This window comes from Phoenix dactylifera, chromosome 6 (genome assembly GCF_051530095.1).
Source record: "Phoenix dactylifera cultivar Ajwa chromosome 6, Ajwa_hap1_PhDact_Kaust_v1.1, whole genome shotgun sequence".
NCBI classification, from domain to species: Eukaryota; Viridiplantae; Streptophyta; class Magnoliopsida; order Arecales; family Arecaceae; genus Phoenix; species Phoenix dactylifera.
Genome location: NC_143195.1, coordinates 32,036,858 through 32,053,387, shown reverse-complemented (window position 1 = coordinate 32,053,387; position 16,530 = coordinate 32,036,858). Strand labels below are relative to the sequence as shown.

Below are 16,530 nucleotides of genomic sequence, written 5' to 3'. Positions count from 1 at the left end.
GCTATTATTGGTTCTATTTGTGACAAACGAGGACTAATAATTGTGAGAGACAACATTATAGAAGTGAGGTTCTTTAATCATTTAAATATCTAATAGATTCAAATTTCTGATATTGAGGAGATTAATTTATGAGATAATTATTGTAGCAATCCAAGATCTCATAAAAAAAATAGTTGGAAGATATTATTTGGATTTCTTAGCCCTGTATAACATAGGTCCTTTTATATTTCTCCTGTTTAAATCTTAGTATCCTAGCCAAATTAAAGAGATTAGCTTGTGGCCAGTCCTCTAGTCTGCATAGGTCATAGATCGAATCTGCTTTAATACTATTTATAACAACCCATGACCCTACTCAAATGGATTAGTCAAAAGGTATTATTTAAATTTTTTAATTCTAGATAAGTACCCAAAATTTTTCTAGCGAATAACCAATGTAGGATTAAATATATATCCTCACGAGCCCTCACAATTATAATTTACTCACTTGTGATAAAGTTTGATTACACTAAGCCCATTTGTGATTTAAAAAGTAACATATAACCCACTTGAGCTTAGCTCCGTTCGGCATTGTGCATTCTTCACCCACCTATTACCCACCTGTGCAATGACAAAACATAAATTAGTCTGAATATAGAGATCTAAGATTCATTTTCACTTGATTTTGCATTCTTTTCCTCTCAAACTCCAAATTAGAATTCAATTTTTTTTTTTCAAATCCAAACCTTCTTTTACCTACCCAAAGCAAAAGAGCAAGAAGGAATCTTGACCTCTTTATTGAAAGATTTTTGGTTCATAAAGTCACTCAATAAATCAACCAATATAAATCTCCACCAGCATAAAAATATATAAATTGATAAATATAAAAAAAAAATTATTTTGAGATATTATCCCAAACAACCAAAATTGCCATTTTATTTTATTTTTCTTTACTCCCTTATATAGATTTCTTGTTTCTATGTTTAAAAATTGATACGGTTCAAATTTGCTGCCCGCTAAAACCCAAAGGTTGGGGGACACATAACTCACAGAATCAATGGATAAATAAATCTTCGAACGGCCGGCATAGATAGTTACAGCCTAGTGCGATCTTAGTGTACCAGATGATAAAGAGTGTAATTATCTAGAGCGGTAGATAAGAAAAGAGCATAACAACTCGTCCGAATATCATGCAACTAGAATCGCAGTGAGCCCTCACTCTCCTCTTCATATAAACCAGGCTAGAGGATCTCAAGTATGAAATTTTTTACCTCGTTCTCATCTCGTCACTCTTCTCAGATCTCAAGTATGTTTTTGTCTACAGGATTCATTTTAAACTTCATGAGAACTTGACTTGCATGTCGTCTTCAACTGTAGCAAAAACTTCCCTTATCCTGCAACATACAAAAGAAATAGTGGCAATTTTTGTTATCAGATCACTACTGGTGCCGAGGGGTTAAAATATCAATATTTTATTATTGGAGCATGTCAGTTATGATGATAAATGCTATCACAAAGCAAAGAAGATATAAGATAATGATATCACACTTGAGTAGCCATGGGCTGAGCTCTGTTTTTTTGCCGAGAAAATGAAAGAGAGGAAAAATAAATCTGCAAAAGAAAAATTAAAGGTTTTCTCATGTGTGATTGAGCCCAGAAAACTGCAGAGAATAGCAGTGCAAATGATTAGAAGATGGTAATAAACCACTTGTCTCTTTGTTACTCTCCCAAAAATGCCAACTTTTGTAGAAAAAAAATTTTAGTTCCATCGGAGATAATTTTGACACATAATTTTCTTTTCACTTCTCTCCCTACATTTTCTTCTTGATGCCAAACAATGGGAAGAATATTCGAGCCTAGCAAACTCTCCTCAGGTTTAGAAAGAGAAATAGCAGAAGTGCACCAGCCAAAAGCAAAAGTGCCTATTCAGCATAAATAGACAAAAAAATTGGAGAATCAAATAGGACCATGAACATCCATCATGGAGTGTTCCCTCTCATGTGCAGCACACGTGCTGAATAATAGTTAGCCCATAGATAATTGATACATATATACAGGTTAAAATGTTAGAGGATTGTGACAGAGAGAGGGAAGCATTGCAGCAGAGCAGGTTGCATATATCCTAAAAACATCCAATTCAACCAATACAACATCGCATGACGTAATATTGCAGCCACATGCTGGCATTTTCAACATTTTATCATACTGTATTCTGCCGATAACTTGCCAGGTCACAAGAAAAGGGCTACATGATAGAAAATGGTTCATGTCAGTGATTGCCACAACGACAGATATCAATATGCACAATGTAACGATCCAGGATCTCATCCAACATGGCTAGTTGAAAGTTATTATTTGGGTTCCTTGATCCTGTATAAGTACCCAAGATCTACTCAGCGAATAACCGATGTGGGACTAAACACACGCTCGCACAGATCCTCACACATAATATACTCGTGAATTCATATGTACTCTCTCATTGTATCCGTCTGACATATTGCATACTATACAACACAATCAGTACATTCCATAACCTAAATCCTTGATTTAATTTTACATTGATCGACTAAAAGGGTAAACCATAATTTTCTAACCATGTTTTAGAAGGTTGGTTTTGGAAACATGTTTCAACATAATATAAGCCCTCCATTTCATTTTGTTTCATGTTTTTGACCAAAGCGAATAAAAAATTTATAGTACATAAGCAATCATTGAAAAGAAATTATAATCAGAAGAGATGTAAGGCACATGAAAAGCCATAGAACTTAATTTTGTATGTTCGAGACCTAAAAAAGCAGCGTCTTGTGAAACCATGACTTTCGAGAAAAAAAATATCCAACAAATTTCAGTGGTAGTATCCAGCCAGGCCACTTAAACGGTAGCTGGCAAGAGAGCACAACGATGAAACCTCAAGATTTCAGCATAAAATGTAAGTGTTGGGGGGAATAAGATTTTTTCCCAAAATGACATAAATACCCCTAAGAAGCCGTATAACTTCCGACCCCGGACGGCCGAAGTCGGCGTCCGACTTCGGAACGCCCGACCTCGAGACCTCCGACCTAAGAAAAACCCCGATGTTCGAGGTCTACTCTTGTCAGCCGCCTACTACGGCCGTGCGCCTCAGAGGTCCGGCCGAGGACCGTACCCTGACATTTATTGCGCATGGTCGCTGTAACCCTCCGACTTACTCCACAATAAATGCGGATCTCCGGCTTACTCCACAATAAATGCGGATCTCCGGCTTACTCCACAATAAATGCGGATCTCCGGCTTACTCCACAATAAATGCGGATCTCCGGCTTACTCCATAATAAATGCGGATCTCCGGCTTACTCCACCATAAATGCGCATGGCTCCTGTCATCTACGGACTCTCAGCTCTCCACGGCAAATCAGCCCAGCAGAGTCTAGTCAACTATGATAAGTCTCCGATCTCGGCCATACCTCCGACACCAATGCAATAATTCGTCTGACAGCGTGCTAGTTCTGGTTATACGACGCCCTCACCGCCGACATCAGAGCAATGATTCGCCTGACCATGCGCCGACCTGAACAACATGCCGAGCCGTACTACGGCCTCGCCCTGTTACATCGCAGGTAAACCGACCCCCGCCTATAAAAGGGAGCCGTGGCCTCTCAGGAGGGGGTTGGAAGATTGATACACTCTACAGACATTATTTATCTCCCTTTCTACACTATTTGCCCCCTCCCTGACTTGAGCGTCGGAGGGCCGGCGCCGGAAAACCCGGCCACCGGTTTGTGTGCAGGCACCCGGACGGAGGACGCCGCCAACTGACGGATCGCCGCTTCGCCAGGAGGACCTGCCGCCCCTTCTCTCCGACTGCTCCAGACGGAGGACGCCGCTCGCCGACGGACCGCCGCCCCACCGTGAGAACTCATCGCCGCTCCCTCTCCTCGACCGAAGACTGCCCCCGGGTCCAATTTCCAGCAACAGTTGGCGCTAGAGGAAGGGCCCGAGTAGCAGTCATGAAGTTGAGAAGTAAGGGAGCCTCTAACATCTCCCGGCGTCCCCCGCAAAGCCCTGGACACTCTGTCCAGAATTCTCCAACTCCGGCTGACCCAGTTCCTCTGGTCCAGCCGGAACAGTTCGACGCCTTGGTACAGCAAGTCCAGGCCCTGGCCGCCGCCGTTCAGAGTTTGCGGCGCGAGGAAGCTTTGCCTACGCTCCCCCCACGGGCTCAGGCCCCGCCGGAGTGTCTCCCCAACGGCCCGGTTTTCCCAAGCCAAAACTTGCATGGCTCTTCTAGAGCCAATAACGGAGAACGAGCTTCTCCCCAGAGGGAATTACCGGGAGAAGGTTTCGATCGGAGGCCCCAGCTTTCTGAGGCAGAGTCAGCCCCAGATCACCGTGAGCCGGCGCAAACCACAGCGACAATCCCACGGATGGGGGAGCTCGACCGGAAAGTTGAGCATCTGGAGCGTCAGATTGCAGCGCTCCACAGCAAGAAGGCAAGACAAGAGGGAGACTTTGAGTTCACCACCAAGTCCCCCTTCTCCCGCCAGATCGAGGATGGGCCAGTTCCCGCGAGGTTCAAAATGCCTCAGGTGGAACCCTACAACGGGACGACCGACCCACTCGACCACCTGGAGAGCTATCGGGCCCTCATGGCCCTACAAGGGTCCTCGGAGGCCATGCTCTGCAAGGCCTTCCCAGCGACCCTCCGAGGGACCGCTCGGCTTTGGTTTTCTGGGCTGAAGCCGAATACGGTGTCCTCTTTTGAGCAGCTCGGCAGGCAGTTCGCCACCAACTTTGCTGCCAGCAGGCGCCAGCGACGAACGTCAGACTCCCTCCTCGACATCAAACAGAAAGAGGGGAAGCCCCTCAAGGAGTACCTGGACCGCTTCACCGCCGCCACATGGGAGGTTCGCGAGCTGGACCAGTCGATGGCTATGTCGGCTCTGAAGACTGGGGTTCGCTCCTACCGATTCCTCTTCTCCATCGAGAAGAGCTTCCCGGCCGACTTCACTGAAATGTTGGCCCGAGCCCGGAAGTATGCCAAGGCCGAGGAGGCAGTTGCATCCAGGCGGGGGGCAATTGAGCCCGCCTCCAAGAAGCAGAAGAAACGCCGCGAGGAGCGCGGCCGACAAAGGAGCCGATCCCCCCGCCGAGAGAAGAACCTCCCCAGACTGAGAAGTCCGCCCTGACAGCAGAGGCGATCTCAGCAAAGGACCCCTCCTCGGCCGAGGTCCCCACCACGGCCTCGGACGTACCCGGGAAAGTACGAGAACTACACACCCGTCAACGCTCCCCGGGCCGAAATCCTGATGGAAATCGAGGGACGGGACTTCTTCCGACCCCCGCCCCCTATGCGAGACACGGGATTCCCCCGGAATCCCAGGAAGTATTGCCGCTTCCACCGAGATCGTGGGCACGACACGGAGGACTGCTACCAACTCCGGGATGAGATAGAAGCGCTCATCCGACGGGGAGTACTCAACCGGTTCGTGAGGAACCAACCTGAGGAAAGGAGGCCGGCGGAGAATGTCGCACCAACCGAAAATCCGCGCGACAACAGGCCCATCGCCGGCACCATCAACATGATCGGGCGGGCCTCGGCAGGGACGGCCGCCCTGGAAGCACCCCCGAAGCGCCCGCGTACTGGTGAAGTTATCTCGTTCTCGGATGAGGATTTAGAAGGGATTGAAACCCCCCATGATGACGCTGTGGTCATCTCTATGATTGTAAATAGGTTTGATGTAAAGCGTGTCCTAGTTGACAATGGAAGCTCAGCCAACATTTTGTATTATCATGCCTACCAAAAAATGGGATTGACAGAAGGGCATCTCCGAAGAGTCAATGCCCCGTTGGTTGGGTTTACCGGAGATGCAGTCCCGGTTGAAGGTGAGGCTAGCTTCCTTGTCACAGTCGGCCTCGCCCCCCGGGAGAGCACAGTGAGGATGGACCTCCTGGTGGTCCGTCTGCCCTCGGTCTACAACGCCATCCTTGGGCGCCCAGGGCTAAATGCCCTTCGAGCCGTGGTTTCAACTCGCCATTTGCTCATACGGTTCCCCACCGACCAAGGAGTAGGCGAGGTCCGCGGAGACCAGCTGGTCGCCAAGCAATGCTACATGGCGGCCCACACAGTAAAGCAACCAGCCGAGGCGCCGGACCACCCGATGGGCCCTTCGCTGCCCATAGAAACCCTCGATGCGAGGGACACCCTCTGGAAGAAGCAGGTAGAGCCCGGTGAGCTCCTTATTCAAATCCCACTACAAGAAAATTTTTTCGAGCTAACTGTGCAGGTCGGCTCCGGCCTCGGCGCCCGCGAAAGGGATCGCTTCGTCAGCTTCCTGCGGGACAATGCTGACGTCTTCGCCTGGTCGCCCGCGGACGTGCCAGGAATTGACCCTCAGGTCATGGTCCACCGACTCCAGGTGAGACCGACCAGCAGGCCTGTAAAGCAGAAGAAAAGAGGCTCCGCCCCGGAACGACAACGAGCTGCGGCTGAGGAGGTGGACAAACTCCTCGGGGCCGGCTTCATCCGAGAGGTCTCCTACCCGGACTGGCTCGCCAACGTAGTCCTCGTAAAGAAGGCCAATGGGAAGTGGCGTATGTGCGTGGACTATACCGACCTGAACAAGGCCTGCCCGAAAGACAGCTTCCCCCTCCCGAGCATCGACCAACTCGTCGACTCCACTTCAGGACACCAGCTGCTAACCTTTATGGACGCCTTTTCAGGGTACAATCAAATCCGAATGGCGCCAGAAGACGAGGAGAAGACGGCCTTCATCACCGACAAGGGCACCTACTGCTACAAGGTGATGCCCTTTGGCCTGAAAAACGCTGGGGCCACATATCAGAGACTGGTCAGCCAAATTTTTAAAGACCAGATCGGTCGGAACATGGAAGTCTATGTGGACGACATGCTGGTAAAGAGCCGAGCGGCGGAACACCACATAGCCGATCTCAACGAGACATTCGCCAAGCTCAGAAGATATCAAATGAAACTCAACCCGGCGAAGTGCGCGTTCGGGGTCACCTCGGGCAAGTTCCTGGGTTTCATAGTGACCCAGCGCGGAATTGAAGCCAACCCAGAGAAAATCCGGGCACTGCAAGAGATGTCGCCTCCAAAGACTGTTAAGGAGGTGCAACGGCTCGCGGGGCGGGTTGCCGCCCTGGGAAGGTTCGTCTCTCGGTCAGCCGAGCGATGCCTCCCCTTCTTCAAGAGCCTTAAACGGCCGAAAGACTTCCGGTGGACAGAAGAATGCCAGCAGGCCTTTGAAGAGCTTCGGAGCCTTCTGGCCTCTCCCCCGCTGCTCACCAAGCCCCAGAAAGGCGAGGTCCTTTACTTATATCTGGCTGTCTCCCCAGCTGCAGTAAGCTCAGTCCTCGTCCGGGAAGAGGACAAGCTCCAAAAGCCGGTCTATTACACCAGCCGGGTTCTCAGGGATCCTGAGACCCGATATTCTAAACTTGAGAAGACCATCTTCGCTCTCATCATCTCGGCTTGGAGACTCAGGCCTTACTTCCAAGCCCACACGATAGCTGTATTGACCGACCAGCCTATGAAGCAAATACTGCAGAGGTCGGATCGTGCGGGGAGGATCGCCAAATGGGCGGTCGAGCTCGAAGAATTCGACCTCGAATATCGGCCCAGGCCGGCTATCAAAGCTCAGATACTCGCCGACTTCATCGTGGAGTGCACCCTTCCGGACGACCCCAAGAGGCCACCCGAATTCTTAGAGGAGGCCCCGAGGCAGCCATGGGTCCTGCACTCGGACGGGTCTTCGACCTCGGAGGGTAGCGGGGCCGGACTCATCCTCGCCAGCCCAGACGGAGTGGTGGCAGAGCAAGCTTTGCGCCTCGAATTCTCGGCCTCGAACAATGAGGCCGAGTATGAGGCTCTCATCGCCGGGCTCAAGCTGGCAAAGGAACTAAAAGTGGAAGACCTGACGGCCTTCAGCGACTCCCAGCTGGTAGTGAACCAGGTCCAAGGAGACTTCGAAGCTAAAGAGCCATCCATGCAAAAGTATCTCCAAAAGGTGCGGAAACTCGTATCTGCCCTGAATTCTTTCAATATTCAATACATCCCAGAGCGGAAAACCTCAGAGCAGACCAGCTATCCAAATTGGCAACCTCCCGCATGAGCGAGCTTCCCAAGGGAACAGCGCTCGAGTATCTTCGGATCCCCAGCACGGAGGAACCCGAGCCCACCATGTGCATCGACTCCGAGCCAAGCTGGATCGATGGGCTCGTCTGCTACCTTCAGGACGGAACCCTACCTCACGACGAGACGGAAGCTCGCCGAATCAAGCGCCAGGCCCCCTGGTATGTCTTATACGAGAATAGACTCTACCGGCGATCATTTACTTCTCCCCTCCTCAGATGCCTCCGCCCCTCCGAGGCGGACTATGCCCTCCGAGAGGTCCATGAAGGGATCTGCGGAAATCACCTGGGGGGTCGGGCATTAGCCCATAAGGTCCTGCGACAAGGATATTATTGGCCCACACTCCAGAAGGATGCAGCGGATTTCGTCCGGAAGTGCGATCGGTGCCAGCGAAACGCCAATGTCCAGCGCCGACCTTCAGCTCTGCTGACCTCCATCATCGCCCCCTGGCCGTTTGCCCAATGGGGGATCGACATCCTGGGGCCCTTTCCCCTGGCCACCGGACAGAGAAAGTTCCTGGTCGTCTCCATCGACTACTTCACCAAATGGGTCGAGGCCGAACCCGTCGCCCGGATCACCGAGCAAAAGATGCGAGACTTCGTGTGGAAGTCCATAATCTGCAGATTCGGACTACCCCGTATCCTTATATCTGACAATGGTCGACAATTTGACAATGTTCATTTCAGGGAATTTTGCTCTGAGCTCGGCATTGATCACCGTTTCACCTCAGTCGCTCACCCCCAGACAAACGGGGAAACTGAGGTAACTAACCGCACTATTTTGCAGGGGCTCAAGGCTAGGCTTGATCGATCCAAAGGACAGTGGGTCGAGGACTTGTACAATGTCCTTTGGGCGTACCGGACCACGTTCCGACTGCCCACGGGAGAGACCCCCTTCAACCTAGCATACGGCACTGAGGCCGTCATCCCGTTGGAGATCGGCCTGCCTTCTTCAAGGGTGGAGCATTACGACCCCGACACCAATTCTTCCCAGCTCAGGAGCAACTTGGACCTCGTCGAAGAGACAAGAGAGGTTGCCCGGGTCCGCATGGCGAGATACCAATAGCGAACGGCCCAATACTACAACTCTAGAGTCAAGCCCAAGCTCTTCAAAGTGGGGGACCTCGTCCTCAGGAGAGCCGAGGCTTCTCAACCAACTGAGCAAGGAAAGCTCGCCCCAAATTGGGAGGGGCCGTATCAGATCGCCCGGGTACAACGACCAGGGGCGTATAAATTAAAGTTCCTAGAGGGGACCCTGATCCCGCGAAGCTGGAACTCCGAGAATTTGCGAATGTACTACCAGTAAAACCCCTAGGGGTTCAAGACAATCAGGACAATGGACTCAGCTTCCTTTTCGCAAACAATTCTCTTATCTTGATGGCTGTAATTCTCTTCTAATATTGGGTCGTCTGTGATCCTCAGATTCCCCGGCCAAAATCGGGATGCCTCGAGGCTCGACCGTAGAGTCCCAAACTCCCTCGACCTCGGAAAGAATCGCAGGACGACGAAATATCGACTTGGCGCGAAATTCCCTCGACTAAGGTCAGAATGCCCCGGTTCGTCGGGATGCCGCGGCTATAGGGATACTCGAGACGTCAAGATATGAGCACGGTCCTCTCTGACCAGACGAGCTCGGCTCGTTCTCCATCAACTTCCATCTATGAGTACGGTCCTCTCTGACCAGACGAGCTCGGCTCGTTCTCCATCAACTTCCATCTATGAGCACGGTCCTCTCTGACCAGACGAGCTCGGCTCGTTCTCCATCAACTTCCATCTATGAGCACGGTCCTCTCTGACCAGACGAGCTCGGCTCGTTCTCCATCAACTTCCATCTATGAGCACGGACCTCTCTGACCAGACGAGCTCGGCTCGTTCTCCATCAACTTCCATCTATGAGCACGGTCCTCTCTGACCAGACGAGCTCGGCTTGTTCTCCATCAACTTCCATCTATGAGCACGATCCTCTCTGACCAGACGAGCTCGGCTCGTTCTCCATCAACTTCCATCTATGAGCACGGTCCTCTCTGACCAGACGAGCTCGGCTCGTTCTCCTACCTCGACTAAGGTCGGGATGCCCCGAGGGTCGACCGTAGAGAACCAGACTCCCTCGACCTCGGGAAGGCGCCGTGAGGGGTGGAAAGGGTGGCTCCACCCGGGGCGCCACGAAGTGGACCCCCGAGAGCGGTCGACGATCCCCGATCCCCGAAGCGAGCGATCCCTCGACTAAGGTCGGGATGCCCCGAGGGTCGACCGTAGAGAACCAGACTCCCTCGACCTCGGGAAACGTCGCAGGTCGGTAGAGCGTGCCCAGACCCGCCGACTTGACGAACGATCCTTCGACTAAGGTCGGGATGCCCCGAGGGTCGACCGTAGAGAACCAGACTCCCTCGACCTCGGGAAGAAGCCGTAAGGGGTGGAAAGGGTGGCTCCACCCGGGGCGCCACGAAGTGGACCCCCGGGAGTGGTTGACGATCCCCGATCCCCGAAGTGAGCTATTCCCCGACTAAAGTCGGGATGCCCCGAGGGTCGACCGTAGAGAACCAGACTCCCTCGACCTCGGAAAGCGTCGCAGGTCGGTAGAGCATGCCCAGACCCGCCGGCCTGACGAACGATCCCTCGACTAAGGTCGGGATGCCCCGAGGATCGACCATAGAGTTCCAAACTCCCTCAATCACGGGAGGCACCACAGGTCAGCAAAGCGTCCACGGACTCGCCGACCCGACGCAAGATCCCTCGACCAAGGTTGAGGCGCCCGAGGTCCTACCATGGGGTCTGAAACTCCCTCGACCTCGCAGAGAGCTACAATTCAATAAAGCCTCGCCAAATTCTCTCAACCTCGGTGGGCGCTGTTGGGTCCGTAAGAAACCCGAGCCCCCCTTCAAGTCAAAATGACTCCGGAGGTCAACGAGGAAAGGAGGCAACCTGCTCCACCATGCGAAGCGTGACTCGGAGAATGCAAGAGGTACATCCGGCTAGACGCCCTCCTTGTTAAATTTTATCTACATATTGCTGAGCGGAATCCCAACGTTGGAGTCTTATCTCGCCCCAAAGTCGGGCCTCTCCAATGGGTCGGCTTAAGATCGACCCCCTAACTACATTATACAGGCTCCGTTCGTCAAGTCTCCGCAATCTGTACGAAGGCTTCATAAATTAGGGCCCAACTCGGCTCTTCTACGTAAACTCCGACATCTAGCTGAGAAAGTGGTCCCGACCACGAGTGTATCAGCCAAACATCGATACCAAGGCAATTTTTGGAAATCCCAGCCTTGTTCACCGAGACCTCGGCAGAGTCCGAGAACGATAACTACGAAAACCTTCGACGATGACTTACTTATTAGCCCGCGCTCCCTACGAGGGGTTCGGAGTTAAGTTCGGAAACCCGACTGAAATCTCCGAATAGCAGCAGGCATAGACCTAGTCCGGTCTTACTTGAAGGGCTAAGGCCCGACCTCGATGCCTTGGGATTTTCCTAAAGACTAAACGTGATGACTTCCACGATCCTTAGATCCGAGCTATGGGACTTGGAGGAATTTTCTAAAAAACCTAAGACTTGGAGCTCCTTTTGGTCGGAATGACTAGAACCCGAGAAGGCTAAGACATAGCCCGGGAAAAGGGAACAACTTCGTTAAGCAAACCGAAAACTAAGATGTGAAGTTAGAGGTCGTCGAGGCAGTTAGCTAAGGCTCTAGCCTCGTTCGCAACAAAAAAGAAAGGCAAACACATGATGATGAAAGTGTTTTCGATTAACAGAAGGCCGAAGGCCGATTACAAAATTGGAGGTCGACCATTTAAGAATTGACCTCGGATACAATGAAAAAGAAAGGAAAAATACGCTAAGTCCTAAGCGGCGGGAGCAACGTCCGGGGGGTCGTCCGGCACATTGATGATCTCGAGGTTTTCAGCCGGCACAGGCTCGGGGTCGGGGGCAGGGGCCTCGAGTACCGCCTCCGGGACGGCGTCCGTCTCGGCCGCCGGAGCCGCCTCTATGGTGCCAATCGCCTCGGCCGCCCCCGTCGAAGGCTCAGCGGGGTCTTCTTCGTATATCCTCGCCTTGAATGTCAAAATGGTGGGGAGGGCTTCCACGTCGGACCCCAGGCCCAGGTCCTCCCTCGGACGGACCGTCGAGAGGTCGTACTGAGGGCAGTACCGGCGCATCTGAGCCCGGAAGTTCTCGAAACCTCGGAGGAACCCGTCCACTGTCTCCTCCTCCAACATGTCGCGGAACTCTTGCGACTCCTTGAAGAGCTCCACGGCATGTTCGGCTCGCTCGAGTGCCCTCCTCTCCCGGGCCTCAAGTTGCTCGATTCGGAGGCGGGAGACCCCGTCCTCATGCCTGAGGGCCGCGACCTCGGCCTGGACCTCCCCTAAGCGTGCCTCCGTGCCGCGCAAGGCCGACCTGGTTAGGGCATGGGCGGCCTTCTCCTCACCGAGCCCCTCCGCCATGGCGAGGCGCTCAGCCTCGGTGGCCGCCCACCGAGCCTCGGCCGCGGCCAACGCCGCCTCCAGCTCGGCGACTCTTTTCTTGGCCGGCTCTAGCTGTCGGCCGAGCTGTCGGACCTCTTCCCGACACCCGTGTGCGATGAACGCCAAGGTGTCGAGCTCTAGAATATGCTGAAAAGGAAGAGACGAGGGTATTGTGAGTTGAAAAGCACACAAGTACACTAGTGACTCAAGAAAATTAATAAGAAAGCTTACCCGGGCAGTGTTGCAGTAAGCGCTGCCAACGACCTCCTCCAGCGAAACATTCCGGAACACGGCCCGGTCCGCTGGAAGTACCGCACGCCGCAACATGGAGCGCGCGACCTCGGCATCCTGAAAGGCCGAGCTCCCCTCGGGAATAGGGGAGTCCGGCTCAACCGACTCTTCTCGAAAAGCCCGGGAAGAGTTCGGCACGACCGGGCCCGAGGTCCCGGAGCCGCTCGCTTCGGGGCCTCGAGCAAGCCCGGGTTCTAGCCGCTGCGGGGCCATGGACGACTCCCCCCGCTGGGCAAGGGGGGCAGGGCAAGGAGGGGCCGACGGGCCCGCATCACTAACGACCCGCTCCCGCCTCGGGTCGGCTGCAGGGGCCCCCGCCTCGGGGCCACTCGTGCCGGCTGAACTGGAGGCGCCGTCCGACCTCGCCCTCTTTCGGGGCTGGGGCCTAGCTCCCCCGACCTCGGCCTCTCGCCTCCTCAGGCGAGAGAAAAGTGATGTGTTGCTGGTCGGCAGGCGGGAAATATCTGAAATCAAAATTTCGTTAAGTATCAGGCCAGTGACAGTAAAAGCAAAGAACGAAGAAAAAATAAAATAATGTAACCACCCTTACCCTCGGGGCGCGCCGAGCTCAGACCTACGCTCGCCAGGGCGTCCTCCCGCAGGAGCTCGGTCAGGTCGTTGCCCCTCCCGAGGGCTCGCACGGAATCCAGAGTCCTCAGCTCCCTCCTCGAGGGCTCGGAGAGCTTATTGAGGGTCTTCAACCGAGGGTTCCCCCACCTCGGGTCGAACCCCCAAGGCGCCTCGGACGCCAGGAAGAAAAACTTCCCCTTCCACTCATGAATCGAGGAAGGGGCACCCTGGAAGAGTGACATACCGCCCCGAAAGGCGAAGTATAGCCACCCTGCATCCGCCGGGTTCTTCTTTAACAGAAAACACCGGCGGAAGAGGCCTACCGAGATCGGGATCCCGTGCCCAAGGCACAGGGACAAGAATCCGATTATGGTCCTCCACGAGTTCGGAGCCAACTGCGCCGGGACGAGCTGGTACTCGGCCAACAGCTGGCTCACGAACTCGTGGGCGGGAAAACGCAGGCCAGCCCAAAGTGTCTCGCGGTAGACCGCGATCCGACCTGGGGGCGGCTGCGTCACCCTGTCCTCCGGCCCCGCAGTTTCAAGACGAAACCCGGGCTGGAAGAAGAACCGGGAGCGGATCAGCTCCAATTCCTCCCCCGACAGGCTCGATCCCACTTCCTCAGGACCCAAACCCATTCCCACAGAAGAGCGAAATAAAAGTTAAAAAAAGCGGAAAATGGAAGCTGGGGAGGAGAAAAAAAGAGGAAACCCTAGTGAAAACAGGGTGAAAACCTACTGGACATCGCCGGAAATCGCTCCGGGCACCGACGGCAAGGTTCGGTTAAGAAAGGAAGCAAGGGAGAAAGGCAACGAAAATAAGAAGCAGCCAAATAAGACCTTTAGGGCAACCTCAAGGGGTTTATATAGACCCCCCTGACGGCCCAGATCGATGGGGTCGGTTCCCATCCCCCGATCGGGTTGCGCCACGCGTCGACCTCGTAAGCCGAGGCACCGTATTCACTCCGGATTAATAAATTGGGTACGAAATCGAAGCGTTGTCCCGTCGGATCTCGGGGCCTCATCATGGGTCTGCAAAATCAAATCGTCTTGAGGAACGAACGGACGCCGCCCCGCTCCCCTCATTTAATAAGATCTGGGACACGTGGAGCCTCGATGTGGCCTCCACCTCTCCGGAATTATGATCCAGTAACACGAAATCGGAAGCGTCCGACCTTGGGTCACGCCGCGTGTCCGTTTTAAACCCCGTAACGGCACACTCATTAATGAGCGAGAAGCCTCGATTACAGGATTGAGGCACCGCCTCGACGAGCCCGAGGACCCCCATCATTAATCCGCCGTAAGGCGATCCTGGCGATTCAAGAGACGCCACCTCCGCTTCAAGAAGCATAATGATACGAGCTTCATCATAAGCTCACTGAATAAAGCAGCCTCGAGACGCCAAAGGGCGCAGGTTTCACCATGAAAGCTCCGAGAAGCGCAAGGGGGCGGACGAGACTCGCCCCCCAACCTCAGTGACAGACTTTACTTCCCTCGTCCGATCCCACAAGTCGCTCGAACTCGGAAGTCGGGGGGTAGTGTTGGGGGGAATAAGATTTTTTTCCAAAATGACATAAATACCCCTAAGAAGCCGTATAACTTCCGACCCCGGACGGCCGAAGTCGGCGTCCGACTTCGGAACGCCCGACCTCGAGACCTCCGACCTAAGAAAAACCCCGATGTTCGAGGTCTACTCTTGTCAGCCACCTACTACGGCCGTGCGCCTCAGAGGTCCGGCCGAGGACCGTACCCTGACATTTATTGCGCATGGTCGCTGTAACCCTCCGGCTTACTCCACAATAAATGCGGATCTCCGGCTTACTCCACAATAAATGCGGATCTCCGGCTTACTCCACAATAAATACGGATCTCCGGCTTACTCCATAATAAATGCGGATCTCCGGCTTACTCCACCATAAATGCGCATGGCTCCTGTCATCTACGGACTCTCAGCTCTCCACGGCAAATCAGCCCAGCAGAGTCTAGTCAACTATGATAAGTCTCCGATCTCGGCCATACCTCCGACACCAATGCAATAATTCGTCTGACAGCGTGCTAGTTCTGGTTATACGACGCCCTCACCGCCGACATCAGAGCAATGATTCACCTGACCATGCGCCGACCTGAACAACATGCCGAGCCGTACTACGGCCTCGCCCTGTTACATCGCAGGTAAACCGACCCCCGCCTATAAAAGGGAGCCGTGGCCTCTCAGGAGGGGGTTGGAAGATTGATACACTCTACAGACATTATTTATCTCCCTTTCTACACTATTTGCCCCCTCCCTGACTTGAGCGTCGGAGGGCCGGCGCCGGAAAACCCGGCCACCGGTTTGTGTGCAGGCACCCGGACGGAGGACGCCGCCAACTGACGAATCGCCGCTTCGCCAGGAGGACCTGCCGCCCCTTCTCTCCAACTGCTCCAGACGGAGGACGCCGCTCGCCGACGGACCGCCGCCCCACCGTGAGAACTCATCGCCGCTCCCTCTCCTCGACCGAAGACTGCCCCCGGGTCCAATTTCCAGCAACAGTAAGCAATCCAGATGGAAAGATGATAACTTTGGAGAAGATTACCTGTTTCTGAGGCTGAGCCAATTTCTTGCAAGCCTTCTGCCGAATCCCGGGCATATCCTTCAGTGCGCCCAAATTCATCTTCGGCAAGTCCCTGATTGATAATCCAACCGAAAGCCTCGCATAAACCCTTACTCACAGACCGGTCCGTGCCCTCGAAACTAGAAGAAGAACAAAAGGAGATAGAATCAAAATCTTTCGACTCACTTGCGTGATAGATAAGCGTTCACGAGAGAAGTGGCGTGTTGGATTTTCCCTTCGAGGCCGCGGAGACCCACCGATTTCTTGTGCTCAGTCCATGTACTTGGGAAGAGGGGAGCCTGGGCCGCTTCCATGGCCGAAGCCTCGTGCTCTCGCAAGCACAATGGCGGTAACGAGTAGAGGTGATCAAAATCCGGGTCGGGCCGGGCTCGGGCCGGGCTCCACAGCAGAAATTAGGCCCGATGGCTATGCCCAGACCCGGCCCGGCCCGACTGTCGGGCTTAAATTTTTGTCCAGGTCCGACCCGACCTTATAAATCTGGTCCCAGGCCC

At 53.6% G+C, this 16,530-nt stretch overlaps 1 protein-coding gene across 2 annotated transcripts; it reads right to left on the bottom strand.

Moving 5' to 3' along the window:
• Nucleotides 1-203: 203 nt before the first annotated feature.
• On the bottom strand, nucleotides 204-16,530 carry LOC148703223 (uncharacterized). 2 transcript variants are annotated; one of them, XM_089924032.1, is made up of 4 exons: nucleotides 16,205-16,530; nucleotides 16,001-16,091; nucleotides 1,525-1,587; nucleotides 204-1,370 (listed from the first exon to the last, which is right to left on the bottom strand). In XM_089924032.1, the coding sequence occupies exons 1-4, from the start codon at nucleotides 16,330-16,332 to the stop codon at nucleotides 1,344-1,346; spliced, it is 309 nt and encodes a 102-aa protein (XP_089780158.1). In that variant the 5' UTR covers nucleotides 16,333-16,530; the 3' UTR covers nucleotides 204-1,343. The 2 variants fall into 2 exon arrangements, 1 of the variants encoding a protein (XP_089780158.1); XR_015988109.2 differs by lacking the exon at nucleotides 1,525-1,587.